The sequence below is a fragment of the Spodoptera frugiperda genome, chromosome 1, assembly GCF_023101765.2.
Source record: "Spodoptera frugiperda isolate SF20-4 chromosome 1, AGI-APGP_CSIRO_Sfru_2.0, whole genome shotgun sequence".
Classification (NCBI taxonomy): Eukaryota; Metazoa; Arthropoda; class Insecta; order Lepidoptera; family Noctuidae; genus Spodoptera; species Spodoptera frugiperda.
The window spans coordinates 9908492-9925690 of NC_064212.1; the positions used below are offsets into that span (position 1 = coordinate 9908492).

At 34.6% G+C, this 17199-nt stretch overlaps 4 protein-coding genes across 5 annotated transcripts; 1 reads left to right on the top strand and 3 right to left on the bottom strand.

Annotated features, from left to right (window-relative positions):
* Positions 1 to 66: 66 nt before the first annotated feature.
* On the bottom strand, positions 67 to 3035 carry LOC118273003 (general transcription factor IIF subunit 2-like). Of its 2 annotated transcripts, none has more exons than XM_035589731.2 (3): positions 2868 to 3035; positions 2595 to 2720; positions 67 to 549 (listed from the first exon to the last, which is right to left on the bottom strand). In XM_035589731.2, exons 1-3 carry the CDS (start codon positions 2919 to 2921, stop codon positions 379 to 381), a joined length of 351 nt encoding a protein of 116 aa, XP_035445624.2. In that variant the 5' UTR covers positions 2922 to 3035; the 3' UTR covers positions 67 to 378. The 2 variants fall into 2 exon arrangements, with proteins under 2 accessions (XP_035445624.2, XP_050551081.1); XM_050695124.1 differs by having other exon boundaries at positions 2898 to 3024.
* Positions 3036 to 3332: 297 nt separating this feature from the next.
* Positions 3333 to 6356, bottom strand: LOC118273001 (general transcription factor IIF subunit 2). Its single transcript, XM_035589727.2, has 4 exons — positions 5905 to 6356; positions 5509 to 5720; positions 4867 to 4992; positions 3333 to 4168 (listed from the first exon to the last, which is right to left on the bottom strand). The coding sequence occupies exons 1-4, from the start codon at positions 6206 to 6208 to the stop codon at positions 3998 to 4000; spliced, it is 813 nt and encodes a 270-aa protein (XP_035445620.1). The 5' UTR covers positions 6209 to 6356; the 3' UTR covers positions 3333 to 3997.
* Positions 6357 to 6619: 263 nt separating this feature from the next.
* LOC118273004 (uncharacterized) lies at positions 6620 to 13275 on the top strand. Its single transcript, XM_035589732.2, has 7 exons — positions 6620 to 6849; positions 7201 to 7406; positions 7638 to 7863; positions 8547 to 8728; positions 9127 to 9265; positions 9850 to 9980; positions 10075 to 13275. Exons 1-7 carry the CDS (start codon positions 6808 to 6810, stop codon positions 12380 to 12382), a joined length of 3234 nt encoding a protein of 1077 aa, XP_035445625.2. The 5' UTR covers positions 6620 to 6807; the 3' UTR covers positions 12383 to 13275.
* A 562-nt stretch (positions 13276 to 13837) lies between these two features.
* LOC118272991 (growth hormone-inducible transmembrane protein-like) lies at positions 13838 to 17168 on the bottom strand. The gene is made up of 8 exons (XM_035589717.2): positions 16960 to 17168; positions 16628 to 16834; positions 16409 to 16514; positions 15919 to 16060; positions 15607 to 15782; positions 15308 to 15468; positions 15022 to 15154; positions 13838 to 14644 (listed from the first exon to the last, which is right to left on the bottom strand). Exons 2-8 carry the CDS (start codon positions 16824 to 16826, stop codon positions 14557 to 14559), a joined length of 1005 nt encoding a protein of 334 aa, XP_035445610.1. The 5' UTR covers positions 16827 to 16834; positions 16960 to 17168; the 3' UTR covers positions 13838 to 14556.
* Positions 17169 to 17199: the final 31 nt, after the last annotated feature.

Consider the following 17199-nt stretch of genomic DNA (forward strand, 5'->3'; position numbering starts at 1 on the left):
GTTAGTTTATAGGTCCGTACTATAAAATTGCTTTTGAGTCGGTATATAGAAATCAATCAAAAAATATTTTATAACACTGATAACACATGTAATTTCATAATGAAACATTAAATACATTTTATAGATGTAGGCAGACACGAAGGTTGACATAAACCACACAAACAGACAAAATATTTTACTATAGGTACTACATGCTTCTATGATTTGAAATACTATGAAATACCTAATAAAAAACCAAATATTTCAACAATTTTGTACATATTCAACAGTCAATATTTTATACCTTGTTCGTATTAAACCTTTTTTTTGTTGATTGGTTGATTTGAGGCGCGTATAAGGTGCTTGCCTAGAGCACTCTCTAGGTAATCAGACTCTGATCTAGTCACTATCAGAGCTGTTCTTTTCCTCCTTAGTTTCCGCAGCCTGCTCTAACTTGTAATGGCGGTATTCAGGCTTTAATTCCCACATGTTCTTGTGAGGATTCGTGTAGTTGTAATTACATATTTCCTTCAATATCTCTTTCAGATATACCATAGGTTGCCTTGTGATCTGAAAATAGAAAAAAAATATTGGAATTATTAATGCAGGGTACCTATGCAAAATATGTGGACCGTATTCTATAAATCGTTTTGAACTCAGAAAAGCTTGCAGATTAGGATTCTGAATGTTGACGGAAGATTTGATGGTTCGTTTTTTTCAAAATGGTCTAATATGTAGGTAATTTATGGGAGACATAAATTTAATTGGAGAATTTTCGTTGTAGCTGTTATCATTTTGCACCGCAAACTTCATATGTGCGATGCAGGATAGTTATGACGTCATCCGTTGATTTTGCTCGTCGATAGTCTATGTGCGACGTCTGTCATCTGTCAGAGTGTCGCCACACATGCAAGAAATTTTGAAACGCCATCTTTGTTTGTTGTTGTATGGTGAAGCTCCATTTAGACATAGTTATAATCAAAACAAGCTTCATTTTTATACTTGTTTTTTTACGTCATCCTTAATATAATATGATCTAGACTGTTCTGTTGTTCTAGATAATAAAACAATGTGTGCAATGCAATAATACCTACTAGCTTGTGCCAACAGTACCTACTACGAAATAAACAATAATAATGGCCATTGGTCAATATGTATTAAATTGTCAATTTATAGGTACTAAATGTAGACATTATTAGTATTAGGTACTAGCTGATCCGGCAAACTTCGTACCGCCTCAAACATTTTTTTCTGACCTTTTAGACCTGCCCTGGACTTCTACAAATAATTCAAGACCAAAATTAACCAAATCGGTCCAGCCGTTCTAGAGTTTTAGCGAGACTAACGCACGGCAATTGATTTTTATATATAGAGATTAATTAATTAATTAATTCACTAGCTACTTCCGCACGGTTTCACCCGCTCTGCTCGGCTCCTATTGATCATCATAGCGTGATGTTATATAGCCTATAACCTTTCTCGATACACGGACTCCAACACAAAAATAATTATTCAAATCGGTACAGAGGTTTAGACATAAAGAAGAGACAGATACGTGATTTACTTTCGCATTTAGGTATATAATTTATCATCCACGGCTCTGCTCGTTTAGGTCATAGCGTGATGTTGTATATAGCCGTCCTCGATAAATGCACTATCACAAAAATAATTATTCAAATCGGACCAGTAGTTCTGGAAATTGGAGACAAACAGCGTTCAAACAAACAAACTCTTCAGCTTTATAATTAAGTATATTAGTATGGATTATGTACCTATAACATTGTAGAGCGAGATCCCAGAGCTGTCAGACATATCTTATTTTTACAAGCATTTAACCTTCGGCTTACAGTAGTCTTGTATGTTAATCCCTTAATGTTTGTAAAGCTTGCCGAGTGACACCAGCGCAGGTACCAGGTGAGAAAGGTAACTAAAAATTAGACTCACTTAACTTAAATTTTTATGTCTGATTTTTATATATGTTTTGTAGCTGAAAAGATATGTCTGACAGCTTTGGGATCTCGGACCATTGACTTTGTTATTGTTACACATGCCACACAGGTCTCGACTTGTCGCGCACAGTTTGTAAGTATGTTTGTTACTCAATCACGTCTAAACTGCTGAAGGGATCAGAATGAAATTTGGAAGGAACAGGGGTAGATTAGGGTCTGGAATAACACATAGGATTGTTTATCCCACGGGACCGCGGGCGAAGCTGCTGGCAGCTAGTAGATAATAAAGCTGGATAGAAGACTATCCAGCTTTATTATCCACCAGCCACTATCCAGAAATAAACATATTTCAAGGCGGAATCTCTGAAACTACCGATTAGATCTTATTCCCAAAAATAAAACAAAACTATTTATATACACGGTTATTTGTAAAACACCGGTGGTTTTGCTTCGCATAGACTTCGTTACATTTAGAGGATTGAATTTAAGTAAGTATTTTTATTTTTGTGTGTTAATCTGATGAATTAAAATATGATGAATTTTTAAAAGTCATAGAACGAAAGTTGTTGATTATGATGATAGTAACGTAGTCCTGAGAGGTAAGCGGTGTTTTACAAATAACCCTGTATAATAGTTTAAGAATTAACTGTATTTTATTATGCTTACCATTTGCAAGTCCTTGATGTTGTAATACTGATGTTTTTCAAATGCTGCAAACAGCATGTCGAGAACTGCATCCTTATCATCCCTGACTCTCTTTTCTTTAGGAGACTTCTTCTTTGTGTAATCGATCTGTAAAATATTATATATATATATGATATATTGATTGACGCAATTGTTGATATGTCGATATGGTCGATAAGGATATTGTGTTATTGTATGATTAAAGTTAATAAATAGTTGTTTTAATTTAGAAATTAATTCAGAAATGTGACATACATTTAACTTAGGAAGGAAGTTACCACACACATAAGGTCTTTTACGACCAGCCATTATAATAACTTATAATAAAAATAAAATGTCCAGCAGACAAGTGAATACTAGCTGAAGTCAGATAGTACTGAGGATCAAGCACTAATAAATACTCTGTGCGCGATAGCATTGCGCGCGATAACGTAGTGTTACATATTTCTAACCTAACCATGTATGGGCAAATTGTAATGTATTGTATTATGTACATGCGTAAATGTCTGTTATGACAGAGTGGATACCTACAGAGGTAGAGGTAGAATAAAACCAATTAATTTATTTTTTTTGTTTAAAAACTTGAATGTTAAATATATTCATAATCGATGTATGCTTTACAAATACATATTATGTATTAGGAAAGTAAATTTTTAAATGTTATTAAGCTTGAAGCAAAGCTAGTGATAGTTTTATTGGCAACTTGTATGAAAACACAGATTCTTTACGAAATCATTTATTGTAATCAATCTTATAACTATCAGAATATATACAGTCTCATGAAAGCTATGTACACTTGATTAGTTTGTCTCTAACATACCCTAAACAGGGAATATTTTTGGAAAACAGAACTAGGTACAAGTTTCTTACATTACATTGTTTACACAGGTACAGATTTTGTTTCGCCATTTATTTTACTGTACAATTGCATGAAAAATTTTGTTTTTAAGAACAGAGATGTCACTCGAATTAAATAATTGTATAACACGTACTACCTAACCCATTTTAATATCATAATAAGTCAAGGTATAGATGTAGGAAGACAAGAAAGTTGATATACACAACAAATATTGACAACACAAGTTACTATACTACATGCTTCAATGATTTCATTTATTTATGTCACCATGCAGATAATAATTATTTATTGAATATTGCCAATAGAAAAATAAATGGTCTAACAATTTTGTACACATTCAACAATTTATCTAATCCAGAGCCGTACTATCTCTAAGGCAAACTAGACAAGTAACTAGGGCGCCAGGTTACAGAGCGGCGCAGTATGATGCGCGTACCCAACCACCCATAGAGCGGCTGGGCAAAAACTATTAGGGGCGCCTATAAGGTGCTTGCCTAGAGCACTCTCTAGGTAATCAGACTCTGATCTAGTCACTATCAGAGCTGTTCTTTTCCTCCTTAGTTTCTGCAGCCTGCTCCAGCTTGTAATGGCGGTATTCAGGCTTCAATTCCCACATGTTCTTGTGAGGATTCTTCAAGTTGTAATTACATACTTCCTTCAATATCTCTTTCAGATATACAATAGGTTGTTTTGTGATCTGAAAATAGAAAAGGGATATTGTTATTATCTGTAAGCTTTGTGTTTCCTTTGCATTTGTCACTTGTTGTATCTCATATTTTCTAGATAACAAAACAAAAAGCAAGTCACAACTTGTTTTATAATTTTTATCAGAAGGTTATGCAAAGGTGTGCAATGCAATAATATACTTTTTATATAATCGCGTAATCGTGGGATAAAAATTGATGTGTGCTATTCTCGACCATAATCTACCCCTGTTCCAAATTTTAGTGATTTTGATGTGAAGGAGTAACAAACAGACTTTGACATTACATACAACGGATTATTGCAAACAATACTAAAACCTGTGTACAAAGAGATGAAATCTGAGTACAGAGTAATAATATGGCACAGTACAATATTTATGAAATAAGCAATACTACTGGTCATTTGTCGATATGTATTCAATTGTCAATTATTTATACCATCTGTCAACATTATTAGTTGTATGTTCTTTACATATCACGGGACCACAGAGTCCCAGACCTTTGGAAGGCGGACGAGGGACCAAAGCCAACTCACAGAGGCCCGTTGAACAATTTTACTCTAAATGTAATGGGACATCTAGTATTATTAATGGATTATATCATTTACTTTGTTACACATTCCACACAGGTCTCAACATGTCTCGCACAGGTAGTAGGTACAGACTGATGACTGATGATTTAGTATGATTACCTTTTGTAAGTCCTTAATGTTATAATACTGATGTTTTTCAAATGCTGCAAACAGCATGTTGAGAACTGCATCCTTGTCGTCCCTGGCTTTCTTTCCTTCGGCAGACTTCTTCTTTATGTAATCGATCTGTAACAAGTTATATTGATTGAGGCTATGGTTGATCAAGAGCTATTAACCACTTGTATGTCGGTATATAAGACACAATAGAAAACACATTGTGTCTCGTGTAGATCTGCGTTCCGACAGACAACGGGTTAAATGGATTAATGATATCTAGCACAATTAAAGTCAATAAATAGTTATTTAATTATAATAATTAAGTGAGAAATTTAACGTAGGAAGGAAGAAGCATCCTATTCACTCAAGAAACTCAGATTATACCCACAGGAAACACAGACTCTGGGCAAAGAATTTTATTTCTTAGCAGTTCACACAAGGAAACATGAAGCACTGCAGCGCTTTGCCAATTGTCTTGAGGTTTGACGATCAAAAGGACCACGGGGAATCAAGTTCTGCCATTCCTTACCTATGTACCTATATTACTGATACTTATACTGCAAATTTGGTCTTTCATAATTATTCAATAAGTTAGTTAAGTTTCATAAAACTATATCAGACATAAAATTACATTATTTTACTTACATTATGCTTGTGGTCTGAAACTGGCTTGAAGTTCTGTACTATCCTGTCTAACTGTTGTACTTGCCGCTGTGGCATCGACGCTTTTCTAATAGACTCGGACTTCAACTTGTAATATGTGTTGTCAGCATATGGCCTACATTCTAGTTTCTGTACAATTCTGCCTTCCATGTAAAGTTTGTCTGGCTCTGGTACAACAGCATCGGGGTTTGAGGCTGAAAATCAACATTATCAATTATTACGATGAGGCTGACATTGTTATTTAATAACCATAAGCCTCTAAATAAATAAAGATATAAAAAAACTTTATCAATACAATTCTTATGTTCAGCAATAAATTCACAAAAAAAGAACAGATCAGACTCAATAGAACAGAGGCAGTATAAATATTATACGTACGGGCACGAGAAAATACTCCTAAAGACTGTCTTGTTACATTAGACACGTCGAGACGATGTTCCTTAGGTATGTTTTGTTCTCCAGGCTCCTTCAGACAAAGCACAGCTTCAGATAACGATAGTTGCACCTGAGCCCTCTGTCCCGGCGCTCGTGAGATCTTCAACTTGCCCACTTCGATATTGCCAGGTGCCTTTTCCCACTTGTTGGCTATGTATTTTGGAACTTTAACGAGCCAAACTCCTCGTCCTGTATTTGACAAATCTAAATCACGGTCTATGTGGGGGCCGGGAAAAGGAGTAGTCATGATAATTGTTTTATTTGATTATTGCTCTTAATATTACTAACTATGTCTTGTGAGTAACCTTTGTCGTCAAACACACGAAAACGAAAATGATAGGAATAGGAATGAAATTAAATGACACGATCATACGAACATGACATTTATTAGATGACTGACAGTTGATGACAGTGTTAACACCATCAAAAAAATTGTCTATGATTCTGCCATAGACAAAGACTACGAACTCTATGATACGATGTCTTTTTTGTTTATAGATAGTTGTATATTGTATTGTTTTATAAACCATCGACAGTTATCCAAGTTTTGAATTATAAAACTTCATTTTATCTCTAGTTTATAAATAATGATATATTGCAAAGAAAATAAAAAATTTTTAGTCGAGTGAACAAGATATTCATAAAAAAACTTAAAATGTCAAATCAACTACTCCATCCAATGTAAATGCCACTCGTGTCAAATTTGTCGATATGATACATTTTTGTAAAAAAGTGTTTTAGTTTAGAATTATTCAAGTTCTGTGTATTTCTCTCCACGATGCTTTGCGATTATTACGACATATCGTAATTATATTCTTTGTTTTCACAATAAGGTAATGAGAAATCATGTTTGGCTATAGTAAAGAAGCAGTAAGAGTGAAAGTCAAGGTTTGTATTGTGTTGATCAATTGCATTTTTATAAATTAAAAGTGGAGCATCTGTTTAATTTCATTTTGTTTGTAGCTATAATAAAACTATTTATGCTTAGTTTACGGTGTTCACAAGCTCTAAGTGCCTAGTAACCTGAATATCAGTAATCAATATTTGGGAATTCCTTTGGTAAAAGTAACTATGTTAGAAGAAACCATCGTTTGGAACAAGATTATGAAAGTCCTTGTTAGAGTATGGAAGTGTTTTTGCCACTGTTATTAATAAAATTATGAGTTGCTCACAATATTATAATTCCTTTAATAAAAATATTCTGGAGTTCAATACAATATTAAATATATATTCTTACAGAAATGCGAAGGTAAACTTCAGCCTGAGTTGAGGAAGTTCTCTGTGGATCCTCAAATAACATCTTTGGAAGTGCTACAAAGTATACTTGTGAAAGCATTTGACATCAAGTCAGATTTCACACTATCATTTAGAACAACAGATGACTATGGCCAGGAGATCTATTTACCACTACTCTCCGACTGGGACTTGGATGCTGCCTTTCTTAAGTAAGTTATACAATCAATTCAATAGTCATACACTTATAAATGCTTCAATCATCACAACAATAGCATATTGATTAAATTCTTTCATAAATTCCAACATGCCTTTTTCTAAAGTTTTCAATAATAGTATAAATATAGTAATAATGTGATAATGGTGAAAATAGTAGAGCATATTAATTATGAATACCTAATTATTGCTAGAAAGCTACAATCAAAATATTCAATTAATTGCAGGGCACATAATATAGCTCTAACTCAAAAGTCAGAGCCATGTGTGCAGCTGAAAGTGGATATGAGACCTTTTGCCGAGGCATCAGAGGACTGGGAGCCTCCGAGTGTGAGTCCAGCTGCTCCAATGGTCAGCCAGAGTTACAAGGAACAGCCTACTGTAGCTCCAGCACAGCATCAGACTGAGAAACAAGAAACACAGACCGGTTTCCAAGGCATGATTATGAACCAGGTACCATAAAAGTGGATTGAAATCAGTCAAAATTAATTAGATTACTTAACAGAGTTTTTAAAAAAATATATTTGTTATATATTTTCAAAATAGTCTAAGAATAGTTTTATCAAATTAATAAAAGTAATAGAGAGTAGATAAGTAGTAATGGATTTCAAAATCTTTTAAGAAATATCCATTTATTTGGTCTTAAGAATATTTTTAACATACAGATGTAGTGATTCTTCACATGACTAGTATAATACTGTGGTTGTTAAATTTTATAATCATACTTAAATAGGAGGATGGATGATAATGTAGTATATCCTGGCTGATATCTACTGTTATGTCAAGGGCACTTGTAAATAACTAAAAATAAAACTCCTCATTACAAGTACATTCTAATTGAAGCCTTTAAATCAAGTGATATCTCTCATATGATTGACATATTTAATCAAGCTTTTTTTCAAATAAATTTTATACCCTGTGACAATTAAATTCTAGTTTTGTCATCTGGCATAATTTCTAGGGTTTAAAAAAGGCTTGAAGCTGATGTTTTGTATGATATAAATAAAAGAATTCCATTTTATTGTATAAAAGGCTGTGGAATGAAAACACCCTACAAATTAAATAAGAGCTATATAGCATCTATTGTAAATATTGTAATGATACACAACTGAACAGACATACATGTTTATTAATAGGTTGAGAAAACATTTAACATGGTGACGAGAGCTCTGAACTTGTACGATGATCCTAACAACGCGCCGCGGCCGCCACTCAGTGACATTGAATTCCGAGCGTTCCTAGATGCTGTGGGACAGATTACTAACACTTCCAAACTGAGAGAAGTTATATATTGTGGGGGCATTGATCCTAGCTTAAGGTTGGTAATTTTTTTTAACTTTAACATAAGTCATAAGACATACTAAAGTAATTAAAATAAACTAGTTACTCACTGTGATTTGAGAAATGCATTTGCTACGGAATCTTTTTGCTGCACAAGCTGCTCATGGATATAATTCCTGTTGTGACTTGAAATTAGTAAAGCTGTTCTGAAATTGTTTACGTGGGTAACACACAAATATTTAAGTTTGAGTTTATTAATAGAGTTTGAAGTAATATTACCTCTAGTTCCTTGTTTAATTTTAATTTTTTATTTTTATAATTTATTTTTTTAATTTTTTATTTATATTTTTAATTTTATATTAATAAATATAATGTATATTGATAATAATTATACATTATATGTAAAGTTTTATTAAAATAAACATATTGTTTTAGGAAAGTTGTATGGAAGCATATTCTCAATGTGTATCCTGATGGCATGACTGGCAAAGAGAGAATGGACTACATCAAAAGGAAAGCAAACGAGTATTATGGACTCAGAGCAAAATGGAAAGACTGTATCCAAAAAGGAATGGTGGGTACAAATATGTTTACCTAAGAAGAAAGTAATCTATACTAATATTATAAAGCTGAAGAGTTTGTTTGTTTGATTGTTTGTTTGTTTGTTTGTTTGAACGCGCTAATCTCCAGAACCACTGGTCCGATTTGAATAATTCTTTTTGTGTTGAATAGTGCATTTATCGAGGAAGGCTATAAAACATCACGCTATAACCAATAGGAGCCAAGCAGAGCGGGTGAAACCGCGCGGAAGTAGCTAGTATGTAATAAGTAACTGGTTAGCAAGACATACAAAAACTTAAACGCGCTCCTCGCGCCAACTGATGAAAGGAAAAATCTTCATTCTCTCAGATCTTATTCACATTACCTAATCTCTGGATTAGCGCTGCGGACTACCTAGCGGATTACCGGGGTACCAGCTTGAAAAGCAGGAGAAGAAACGGGGTGGATTTTAGTCAGTAAGAGTCTGACACTCCCTCTCGCCTCGCCCGAGGCGGGAGAAGTCATTGGATGATTTCCCCCCCCACTCAAAAAAGGCTCGTGCCTTTTGGCTAAATATCATTATCTACCCAAAAGGCAATAATTTGTGTCAATTTGTAGGTAAATGCTGACTTAGCTTACGTGACTGGAATGGTTCGTAAAGACGTGTTACGTACAGACAGACATCACAACTTCTACGCCGGCAGTGATGACAACCAGAATATTGCCTCGCTCTTCAATATACTTACCACGTAAGTTGTACCTATATTACAAATAATTTACGATATTGATAATGAAGCATAAAAAAACTGATCGTTGAAAAAAAAATTCTTTTTGTGCCGACAGGTATGCCCTGAACCACCCTACAGTAAGCTACTGTCAAGGTATGTCCGACCTAGCATCGCCGTTGCTTGTCACTATGGGGGACGAAGCACACGCGTACATATGTCTGTGTGCACTAATGACTCGTTTGTACCCAAACTTCCTACTCGATGGAGAGGCCATGACCTTGAAGTTCTCGCACCTGACCGAATCGCTGCAAGTCTACGATCCCGACTTCTACAACTACCTAAAGTCCCAACAGGCTGACGACTTACTCTTCTGTTATCGCTGGTTACTTCTAGAAATGAAACGAGAATTCGCCTTTGATGATGCCCTAAGAATGCTTGAAGTCTTATGGGCTTCATTACCTCAAAAGACTCCGATAACCGACTTATCTCTTAAAGAAAAAGAATTCGATCCTGCAATCGAAATCGATGATGATCCGCCTCCATTAAGCCCCTTGATAAAAGCACCTCGAGAAAATGCGTACACGAAAGTATGCGCCATTAGACGACAGAGCTCAAGCTTCAGCCTCGCCAACGTCAAGGCACCGAAACTAGCTACCTGTAAGCAAATGAACCACAGTTTAGACGAAAACGCCACACGTAAAGTTGTAAACAACTCATCATTAAAACATGCGAAAGAATTCCAAAGTTTAGATGACGCTACTCTACAGGCACAGAAACCGAAGTTAGATAGATATGACGCGGAGAAAAATAAAGAAAACAGTTTATCACCTAAAGAATCGAATAAAGTTCAGACCAGGAGGAGTATGAAGAGTGTTCCAGAACATGAAAAAACCCCGACAGCACAAGACGCTCATGCAACCGCGTGGTCTAGTACTGGGAACTTGATGAACGGAACGTCTCACGGAGACGTGAAGGATACTCCTCTAGGCAACCAAATACGATTATTGCGTGATAAGATATCCGTACATAACAACAAATTCTTCTCTTCTCTTGACAAGCTCGACTCTGAATCTGTTAGCATAGAGTCATCTAGCAAGCCGAAAGTAAAAATGATTAAAAATCTCAACGAATTCCTGAATTTTGCGACAGGTAGTAAAGTAGGTGCAGTAACACAGGAGAAGTTACAAAGAACCCATTCCGTTATAGAGCGGAGTTCCAAGGAATGTCCAAGAATAACTCTCACTAAAACATCGCTTGACGATGTGAGGGTGCATCACTCGAAATCTGATAAAAGTAGCAAAGTGAATAAGAATACTTATTCAGACGCTAATGACGGCAGCAGTCCTGATGACTCACAAGAGTACTACCCCATGACAACGTCTATGACTAGAGAATTAAGACTTGAATTGGAACATTTGGACAGACAAGTATTTGGCCCTTCGTATATTAATAGATGCAGTATGATGTACGACTCTCCTTCAGACTCCACCAGCACGGACGACAAACCAACACATGATTGTACTGAGATAAAACAAGATCTTAAAGTACGAGATACAAAAGAAATTCGACCCCAAGTATTAGAAACTACAAAGAAATCACCTTTGCTTGAAACTGTTAGATCTAATGCGAGGAGCGCTGAAGATATTTATTTATGGGAGAATCCGTTACATAGGAATACGCCGACGACACGAACAACAGCGAGTTGCCCACAGACACCTGATGAACAGGCGGAACTGGACTTTGACGGAGACACCGGAGAAATATTTGAGGAACATTCTGGTAAAAAATCAATCACACCAATAAGATTACTAAGGAAAAATCAGTCATTAGAGACCCAAGAAGTTTATCGCGATACTAAACATTCCAATACACACTCTAGTGGTTCGGAATCTGAAAAGGACGTCGGGGAATCGACAAACGTAGAAACAATAAAAAATAATCAACCGAATAATTCCAACACATCAAGGTCGCAAAAATTCTTTTCAAGTATGTCCCAAGAATTAGAAAACGCAAAAAAGAACTGCGAATCTCTCTTAAATGCCAAACAAACGAACCTACACAGTGTTGCATCAACTATAAACAGTTTTCAGAAAAAATACGAGGTATTTAAACCTCCGATGCAAAAAACTGCTAGCATTTCATCAGTGTCCAGCGACAACTCAGCAAAGACGAGCATTAGCAGCCTTCCGCCACCGACACTGTTCGGAGGTGGAAATCCATTTTTGATGTTCCTTTGTTTAACCGTGTTGTTACAACACCGCGACTACATCATGAGGAATCGCATGGACTACAACGAGCTCGCGATGCATTTCGACAAAATGGTTCGTAAACACAACGTTAACAGGGTACTGAACCAGGCGCGACAAATGTATGCGATTTATTTGAAGCAGCAAGCACATAAGACTGGCGATATAACTACTTAATATAAGGACGGAAAGATCTCGTGTAATAATTTTATTGCTCATAAGGTATAATATTTTTGGTCATTATTATAATAATTATATTTATGTACGTAATAAAACACCAGTAGTGTAAGAATTACAATGATAGTAATGAACTATTTAATCGCAATTTTCTGTAAATTAAATAATTATATAAACTTTCATGCGCATGTCCAACTTCTTGTAGGTAAAACAACTATTAAAGTCGGACCACTATAAGATCTTAGTCGTTGGACTAAATTGACTCCAAATTCAGGTACTTACTTACGACTTACGACAACTACTATATATTATTATTGTATCTAAAAATAAATTATGTATCCCATACCTATTATATTGGCTGCTAATAATTTCCAAAACTATGTGCATTTAATATGAATTCACCTTACCTTACCTTATATTTATAACTATCAAAAGAGCAGCAATACTATTATTGAATCTGTAGTTTTTAGTATTAAATATGTTAATTATAATTCCAAAGAGCCTTTATTTAATGAATAATTGTGATATTTTATTTTTCTTATGTACTTTACGACAATAAACTAAAGCTTTTGCGTTGTTATTATAATAAATAGGGTCTTATGTTTAATTGCATTCCGCAATGCGTATTATTTATTTGTATTGGGTGAAATGTTAAGAGATTTAAAAGGGTATTATTTTTGTTACATTTCTTATTTACAATCGAATTTACTATGACAGAATTCTAGTCCTCGTTCAATCCTACGTAAATTCTTATCAAAAAAATGCTTGCTGACAGGCCTATGCAATCTATATTTGTATTTACTTAAAAATCAAATGCATATTCCATTTTAATTGATTACTGATTGTAAATGCTGCAATTTAGTCATGTAAATAAACAATATTTAAAACGTGAATTTGTTTTACTTTCCGAATAGCAGGTAAATAATTGAACTACCTATCCTCGATTCCGAGTTTGGCGACCAAAATGTGAATTACAGTGCAGTACTGTATGTCTGCAAACGTGCGTAGGTACTCTTTCATGATACAATATCAGTGACTCGTTCTTTCTGCATTTTGTAGTAGTGGGGACGTTCAATTCATACTCAGCTTATTAATTTACTTGTAAAAAATATAGCAGCACTAGCTTGACCGACTGTAATCGAACCCGGAATACCATACAGTCACTACGACAGTTAATAAAATTCTTCAAAAGAGCGTGTGTTGTACCTACATTGAAGAATAATAAATTTATTCCGTACTTATTATTTAATTTACTAATAGTAGTAGTGTATAGTAATAATAACTGACTCGGCAAACTTCGTTCCGTCTCAAAAAAATTATGCTAATAATTCAAGACCAAAATTAGCTTTATTGGTGCAGCCGTTTTCGAGATGAGGTTTAGCTAGACTAACGAACGTCAGTTCATTTCATATATAAGAAGATTACTAACTACACAGGATAAATAAAATACAGGTGTTTGTTTGAATACTCTGAAATCTATTATTTGAATAAATAATTGCTTGTTTCTACAGTTTGGAATTCAGATCTGTTGTGTAATCAGCAGTATTAGTGCGAGTTCATTTCTTTTTGTCCTAAATAAATATAACACTGCTCAATGATTAATACATACACTTTCTAAGACAAGTTCTTAAATTGTCTTTCTTAAATTTTGAATTTGCTATTGTTAATTTCGAATAATATATCAAACATTGGGGTATAAAAAAAGCCAATAACGACTACTTGTCCATTTATTAATGCCAAATAATAATACGACATACACCAACAACTTACTGACTACACAACAATAATATCACATTCAGAATTTATGTTTCAGTCAACATTATATTTATTTATTTCCTAAGTTTCTGCTGTCTACCAACAATTTTGTTTGTTCGATTTTTTTACAGCAAATGATAGGGTAGCTGACAAGGTTTGATAATAAAAAAATATTAGACACGCATTTTTTTATTTTGTCATACAAAAACAATAGCGACGTCACGACTCCCTATAAAATGTAGTAAATCGTGACGCCACATGATATTTCAAATCATTAGATCGTCGCAAGTATTGAATTCTTTGAGAAAAGAAAGAATACGTGTCTAATATTTTAAATTAATCCATTAGACAGACATTAAAATAAAATTTAGTAATCTACCCTATTATACCATCAAAGGACTAGACAGGTTCTATATTTTTTACTTCCTCCTGTTGCCGCCGCCTCCAGACATAATGATGGCAATTCGCATGAAGATGTTTATGATGTCAAGGTATACCGAAATAGCACTGTAACAATACATGTTATATTAAGTCATGTTGTGGTCAATGCAGAAAAAAAAATAACATTATTCACATCGTCGCGTCGTTGGATTGTTGCAAAACAAAATATTTATTTATTACTAGCTGACCCGGCAAACTTCGTACCGCCTCAAACATTTTTTTTTCTCATCTTTTATACCTGCCCTTGACTTGCACAAATAATTCAAGACCAAAATTAGTCAAATTGGTCCATCTGTTCTCGAGTTTTAGTGAGACTAACGAACAGCAATTGATTTTTATATATAGAGACTAACAAATGATTGATATACCTATTGCACTGATAACTAATCTGATTAAAAATTCTCGAAAACAAACATGTTTGAAGGTCATTTGAAAGTACTTACGAGTTTATCGGGTCGTAGGGCTGTAATCCGTACATGGGGTGCATCTCGGCGCGCTTAACGATAGCTTGTGTGTCGTACAACAAGAAACCGCCAAATACTATCAGACCACCATACAAACTGATTGAATAGAGTCCTGAAACACAAACATAGTTTAGTTAGTGCTGAATACAAGTAAACAAAAATTATTGTATTTAAGAAAAATAAAATTAAACAGACAAATCTTTATTAATCAGTTACTGGACAATCTACAACGGTCGTTATAGTTTGTAATTAAAACAGAATATACCTGCTCCAAGTGCGGTAGCTTGTGGTACGAACATGCTGGCCAGAGATGCAGCGAATACGGCTCCCAGTCCCATAGCTAGCGGTGCTCGCATGTTCAAGAATTCACCTGAAGGAGCGCAGATTGCAACTGTGCTTAGACCACCTACAACACCAGCTGTGTACCTGGAAACAAACAATATTAAAATTAGAAAAAGAAAGTATTAAAGGGTTTATTTTACATGGGAGGCTTAACTTCTTCTCTGGGATTAGTGCAGTTATTGTATTTAGTACATATTACAAAAAATATACAATAAATCTTACCAAGCAGCACGAGTAAGAGCAGCGCCACCCAGGAAGCACATGGGTGCAATGACAGCACCCATGATGCCAGTGTGTACTATCCAAGCTAATTGTTTGGCACCAAATCCAGGTGTGTAGTCCATGCCTCGCACCACCATTCCAGAGCCAATCATCATGCCTAGAGTTACTATGATGGACTGAAATAGGATAAAGGTTATATTATTTACTTGCACAAGTTTCAATTAGATCAAAAATTTAAATGTCCAATGTCTATGTTTGTTAACATAGGTATGTCAGTATCATTAAACTGTAGAAAATAACTCATACACTTACCATCCACCCATTTCTTGCAACTAGATTTAACAATGCAGGTGTTCTGAATACTGTGTAGGCGCTACCGCCAGTTAATACTATGGAACCAGCAATGTATCCGTATGTTGCTTTAATGCGATCTTTCACATATTGTGGCCAGAGACTGAAAATAGAAAACAAATTATGAGTAGGATTTATGCATTAGTTATTAAAACATTTAATCTAATTCAACTATTATTTAGGTTATCAAAATTTATAAGATTGCAAGGCACACTTATTATGTAAAAAATTATGTAATTTTTTATTACATACTCATTATTAAATAACTACATTTACCAAAAACTATCATGATAGTAGTAAAAGGCATAAAACTTAATACATAACTAACAGATTTCATTGAAAAGTTGAATTAATTTAAGATTAAGTTGTTTATATTGTAAATTTTCCAGTAGGAATTTTCCTTGTAAACACAAAAAACCTGATGTAAATAAATTGATAGTTAGGTACTTACTGTGCTTCTGTGCACACACCAGGCCTTATTCCTGAACCATAATAACAAAGTGCGCCCAAGCCAACAGCTGATGCCCCGGCCAAAGCACCCTTTCCCATGCTGAATGCTAGAAAAATAATATGTTCTTTATAGGTACTGCACCAATATTATGAAGTTATTTATTTTGTAAAATGCTATTACATCAGCATGCATGAATCATAAAAAATAAGGATTATTTACCATTAGGTCCAGCTGGGGCCATCAGTCGTGACCATAATGATGATGCTTGTGATTGAGAAGCAACTCTGGTACGGGATCCTGGGGCTCGTGCATAACACCGCACGACATAAGTCTTAGGTACAAAATTACTGGGAACTGATGATTTGAGGGTATAGCCTACGTTGATGGTGGATCGTGCTACGCACATACGCGACAACATGATGCAATCTAGAAACAAATGGAATTCACATTTAGAAAAGTACAAAACATCTCAGGCCTTTTATAACATATTTAAAGTTACTGAAATTTATAGAAAGAATACACAATATCAATTCTAAAAACGTAATACTCACAATTTTTTCAGCACGGATTTATTGTATGTATCTGCCAATTTTTCTGTAATGAAATGTCAAAACTTAAAAAATATTTTGATAATTTAATTATCACGTTTGACTTTTTACGACTTTTCAGCTGGTCGAATCGAACACTTCGAACACAAATTCAATCAATGATCCTATTCGTAAGATTTTTCTATACGTTTCTCGAACTATATTTGTTTTCTGTGGAATGAGTCACCTACGCGATTTTGACGG